At 34.7% G+C, this 5,757-nt stretch overlaps 1 protein-coding gene across 1 annotated transcript; it reads left to right on the top strand.

Annotated features, from left to right (window-relative positions):
* The first annotated feature begins 4,198 nt into the window (after nt 1-4,198).
* LOC113275629 (allene oxide cyclase, chloroplastic-like) lies at nt 4,199-5,471 on the top strand. Its single transcript, XM_026525165.1, has 3 exons — nt 4,199-4,523; nt 4,633-4,754; nt 4,885-5,471. Exons 1-3 carry the CDS (start codon nt 4,283-4,285, stop codon nt 5,284-5,286), a joined length of 765 nt encoding a protein of 254 aa, XP_026380950.1. The 5' UTR covers nt 4,199-4,282; the 3' UTR covers nt 5,287-5,471.
* Nucleotides 5,472-5,757: the final 286 nt, after the last annotated feature.

Raw genomic sequence — 5,757 nt, 5'->3', positions numbered from 1 at the left:
AAACATGGTTACTTGTTCTATACTCTCATTTCAATCATTGAAACTTTCTTAGAGGATGACAATAGTTGTTATCCACAAACTATTAGCATCAAAGCAATTTTCAAGTTATTGAAATAATCAATATGACTTTCGTCAAGAGTAAAGATAAACTTGGTTAAAGCGACAGCTTACCAACACATATTTTGAGAAAGATAAGTGAGTTAAACTCATCTCGAAATATCAAATGTGTATAATTGAAGTCTATATAGCAATACGAATTTTGACTCAAATAGGAGATAAAATAGATATACTTTTGAGTGATAGATAAGTTCAAGTCTCCACATACCTTTTGTTGATGAAGTTCCACAAGTTCCCTTGAGTAGTTATTCGTCTTCATTCGATGAACGACGTGGAGTCTAAAGCTCAACTACACTTATTATCCTAATCCGAGACATAGGTATAAATTAAGGCTTATAGTTTTGGCAATTAAACTAGAAATTAAGCAGACTAGAAATTAAGGCTTGTAGTTTTGGCAACTAAACTTGACAAACAAACTTGAGATAGCAACGCTTGCAAGTTCGACCGAGCAGTGCTCTAACAGAGTTCCAAACTAAAGAGTGATGTTTCCCTGACTAAAACCCTATGATTAAACAAATAACTTATACTTTGGATTATTTGATCTAATAACGATTTCATAAAACCTCATAATTTGTTTTTCTCTGCTATCAGGAATAGTACACTCATCAAACAATAAAAAAAAAAAAGAATACGGATCCAAGAAAAACATCCAAAATAAATTGATTACATAACCTAAATAGTTTCATATGTAACCGATATTGTCTAGATTAGAAGATATGTTCTTCGTAGTTGATGAAATGATTCGTGTGGGAAAAATTTCTTATTATATGTTAATAAATCAATTAAACTGTGAGTCAACATCACAAAATTATCACTAAATCAAAAACATAAAATGAGACAGAAACAGATCGAAAGAGAACATGGAGAAAAAGCCGTCAGTGAAGGTTAGGGTTGTGAAGATTTAATACGGTATTGATATTAGTTTGATAATAGTAATAACCCACACGATATTATACGCAACTAGAAAACCCAAAAAGACATTTGTGACCCTCGATTCTTGTTGGTTTAAATTTTCTAGTGGGACCAGAAGCTCTAGAATTCGAGCTCGATACAAATTTTAACCACGACAAAGTAAATTCTATTGAAATTATATATATAATAATAATTCCACAAAAATTATAGAACTTACTGTCTTTAGAGAATTTCTATTAAATTGGTTAGTATATGGGTTACTTAGGCTTGTTTCTATGCACATGTCAAATACCAGAATTTGCCACTTTTGCACCTGTTATGGTTATGGCAAAGTGGCAAACGTATGTGCCAAAGTGTCAAATATACCACTTAGGCACACATGATGGAGTTTCCAGCGAGCGATAAAGACTCCGTCGCTTGGTGGTCATCCCATTGCTCGTTGGTCAGAAGGACGCCAACGCTAGTCGTTCCATCGCTCGCTTTTAAGAACATCACTCAGTTATTTTTCAGCCAATGGTCAGGAATTTCCCCTCCTATAAATACTCAACTTCAAATTCATTTCAACTCACAGCAGAATTTCTAAATCTCTCTAATTTCTCAATCTCACACATCTTCCATACTTTTAGTCACTCTTCCAATTAGTTAAAAGAGCATGGTCGAAAATATGAACATGACTAAGTTCATAAAAAACCAACATGCTACCGAAAATCAAATAGTTGGTAATTGAGCCAACGTACAAAGTCGAATAAGAATGCAATTACCGAAATTTATATACTGCGGAAGATGAATGTATATGTAGGAATTATGTTTTTCTTTATTGAGACTCTCTCCACTGCAGATGCATTCCAAACTCGAACATTTTGGTAAAGGATATTTGAGAAATTTCAAGAACAAACAATGAACCTCAACAATCGATATGGGGCGCGTTGAGTCATCGCTTCAAGGTGATTAATAAGAAAATTATTAAGTATGTTGATTTAGTAATACAAGCGGGTTGAAACATGAGGATGGTGAAACCATGATGAACATTGAACAAAGGTGTCGGGTGGAGTGGCGTTGCGTTAACGAAAAAGACTTCCACTATGAAAGTTGCTTTAAGATTTTAAAAGTGTTACCCAAATATAATCCAATGTTTATATTTTAATTTCTTAGTTGTCAACTTCAGTCTAACACCATGTTTGTTTACTCCTGACTCATCTGAGTCATCTAGATCTGAGAGAAATCACCTGAATCATCCGGATCTGACTCGATATGTTTTTTTTTGAGTCAGATCTAACTCATCTGACTCAAAATATGTGAGTCAGTGGTTTGATCCCATGAGTCAGGGGTATTTTGTTACCTGACTCAAATGGGTCATAGTCGGGAGTTATATTTGAGTCAGAGATCGAGTCAGATCTGACTCAAAATGGAAAACAAACGATCCAACTGCTGACTCGGCCCGAGTCAGGGGTTGACTCAGATCCAAACGCCGAGTCAGCTGCAAACAAACAAGGTCTAAGTATTAAGTTTTGATATTTGTCTTACTTTATTAGTTAAATTTAAAATGTAAATCTAATTAAAATGTTGATTGAATTAAGAATAAAATATAAGTTTAATAAGTTAAAACACGAAACGACCTTTTAAAATCATCATTAATAGTCATTTTATAAGACATAAAACTAGACAATAATAATTTAAAATATAGACTTTAAAAATAAAAATCCGGGACAATGTTCTTCATTTTGTCAATGTTCTTCATTTCCCATAACTTCCAACCAATGTGTTCATGGACGGAGTTTCCTTTGTTTATCTTCTTCATCGGTTTAAAATTCGCTTTTCCTTGACTTGAACTCTTCTTTTCCTTTTCTTAGCTACAAGAGTTAGTTAATAACCAAAACTTGAAGACTTCTTTGCTTTTTACCTAATTCTTTATAACTATCATATATCTTCTTAACAACACCTTCAAGCACTACTCCAAAAAAATCAAGTTGTGTTACCAAATCAAGTTGGGTTTGAAATTCTGCCATTTGAGAAATTTTGAAATAACTTAGATTGAGAAAGAGAGAAATAATGCAAAAATTTGTGTAAAAATTTTGATGTAAAAATTTAGCTTGGAAATTACCTATTTATAGGCGAGAATTAACTAGTCGTTAGAACTAGTTATTAGAGCGAACGATATTAACATTATATCCAACGATAGAATCTTTATTGCTGGCGCTATTGACTATATCGCTTGTTAAGAATTCTATCGCTTAACTCTTTTACCATAATAACACAACTCATTTATCATTGCACCTGGTATGTCAAATAGAATGTTTTGACATGGTGCACGGGAATAAGCCTAACATTCTAGTAGAAAAAATTTCTAGCGTTTAGAGACCGCAGTAGGGTTGAAAGGCTTCTCGACTGGAGCAATCAAGTGTAATCGATTAGGAACGCTCCTACAATGGGGTCAATAGACTGGGATCCGTTGGGTTACATTTAGAGCTGCCAACGGGTACCAGTTTACCCGAAACCGGACCGATTCTGAGTCCTAATACTATACTCGTTTTAGTTTTAGTACCCGCCGGGTAGACCGATAAGAACTCCGCAATAATCGGTTGCTTATCGCGTCTACCCGACGGGTACTCGATTAAATGCGTTCGTTACATTAAATCGACCCAAAAATGGTGAGTGTTCATTTTATACTTGTGACGAAAATTTTCTGCTGGTTGATTCTTACTTCCCTAACAAAATTGGTGCTAACTCACATCCATCTTATATGAAAACGAACTGTTGGACTTCTAAAATTTGTTGGCTTTCAATCGAGCAAAAAAAATTTGTTGGCTTTCACAAACCTTTGTTGTTGTTGTTTGTTTTGGACGGTAACGGGTTTTTATGTTCTCTATTCAAGTTTCAACAATGGAACCTGTTAAATATTCAGGAAAGTCCCATATGACGCTAGACAAAATTCGTTTAGCCTTAAAGTCCCGTACCTAATGCTTCCCAGAAAATTAAACATGGAATTCACGTTGCACTATCACGTCTCCTTTCTCATGGCGTTCGCAAGATGTGAACAATGTGATCATTCACATCTAACCGTACAAAGATTCATTTTCCACATGGTTATAAAAGTCCAACCGTCCAACTTTATGACTTTCCAGACCAAAAGTGTTGACTTGATTCCTTGATATAATGTCACAATATAATGTTCACAACACCATCATTCGATTCCACCAACTTTTCTTCTTCTTCCAGTCTCTGCTATTTTTTCATCCAATCTCATCTTCTAGTAATGGCATACTCTGCAGGATCAGCCCTTAAAACTATTTCATCTTCACTAAAACCAGTTGCTAATAATTCACAACTACCTAAACTTCTATCTTTCTCTAGTCAAATTGTTAAGTTTCCAACAACTCATCAAGCTCATACAACGTTAAAACAAACCAAATCTATTACAACAACACCTAGATCTTTCTTTTGTAAGAGAGATAAATCTGAACCCACTTCAGCTAAAAAAGAATCTCCAGCTCCTGGTAAGTGTTTTTACTTTAATCTCTAATCATTTCATCATTGAAATCATTTGATCATCATTTACAGTTACAAGAGCTAACTAAGTTTTTTGTTTTTTTTTGGCGTAAGCAGCTAAAGTCGAAGAGCTTCATGTGTATGAAATCAATGAAAGAGACAGAGGAAGTCCTGCTTATCTTCCATTAAGCCAAAAACCAGTTCACTCACTCGGTGATCTAGTTCCATTCAGTAACAAGGTGAGTCAACTCATTACATTACAAATTTACAACCAAGATCGATTTGGAATTTCTGATCACAACCCAGTTCTTTATTCATCATCTTAATCAAACCCTTTGATTTGATTTAAATTATATTTTGTAATTACAGATCTACAGTGGAGATTTGAAGAAAAGAATCGGAATAACATCGGGTATATGTGTATTGATACAAAATGTTGCAGAAAAGAAAGGAGACCGTTATGAAGCAATATACAGTTTTTATTTCGGTGATTATGGACACATTTCGGTACAAGGAGCCTATTTAACTTATGAAGATACACTTTTAGCTGTAACGGGTGGATCTGGAATTTTCCAAGGGGTTTCCGGACAAGTGAAATTGAAACAAATTGTGTTTCCTTTCAAATTATTTTATACTTTTCAACTCAAAGGAATAGCTGATCTTCCAGCTGAACTCTTGGGTACGCCAGTTGAACCAAGTCCAAGTGTAGAACCAGCTCCTGAAGCTAAAGCTACTCAACCTGGCTTTACTATTAAAAACTTTACTAATTGATTTTGATTATTCAATCATGATCCAATGTTATCTTGTCTTAGTTATAGTTAAGTTGTCTTTTTTCTTTCTTCTATTTTCCTGTACCTTCTTTCTATCATGAGGCTGTATATGAGAGTTTGCATTTTCAGTGCCTACAATAAAGAAAGATGATAGTGCGTCTTTGGCTTTAACTTTTGAAGTTCTGTTAAAAGATTTGTCGACGTGTGGTTGGGTACTGCCTACTGGGGACTGAACTTATGAGGGGAAGTTGGCATTTATACTTTTGTGATGGTGTTGGTGTCCGTATGAAGTCGATGGCAGCCATACTCGAGAGTTGAAATTACAGACCAGGCCCTTGTAATTACCTGGCAAATTTGAGCGCTATTAGAAATTCATTTTTTAAATTCGAGGGCTACTCAACGAAGAAGAACAAGAAATGAATTATATCTAGTTACAATTCATAATCTGCAGGACCGTTCACTAAAACTTAAC

Source organism: Papaver somniferum, chromosome 4 (assembly GCF_003573695.1).
Source record: "Papaver somniferum cultivar HN1 chromosome 4, ASM357369v1, whole genome shotgun sequence".
Lineage (NCBI taxonomy): Eukaryota > Viridiplantae > Streptophyta > Magnoliopsida > Ranunculales > Papaveraceae > Papaver > Papaver somniferum.
Note: the sequence above shows the minus strand (reverse complement) of the source record. Positions and strands in the feature narration are given on the sequence as shown.

Excerpts from the sequence above, each read along its gene's own strand:
- LOC113275629 (XM_026525165.1), top strand. The coding sequence starts at position 4,283 with ATGGCATACTCTGCAGGATCAGCCCTTAAAACTATTTCATCTTCACTA. Across the intron at positions 4,524-4,632 it reads AAAAGAATCTCCAGCTCCTG|CTAAAGTCGAAGAGCTTCAT; the intron begins GTAAGTGTTTTT and ends TGGCGTAAGCAG. Across the intron at positions 4,755-4,884 it reads TAGTTCCATTCAGTAACAAG|ATCTACAGTGGAGATTTGAA; the intron begins GTGAGTCAACTC and ends TTGTAATTACAG.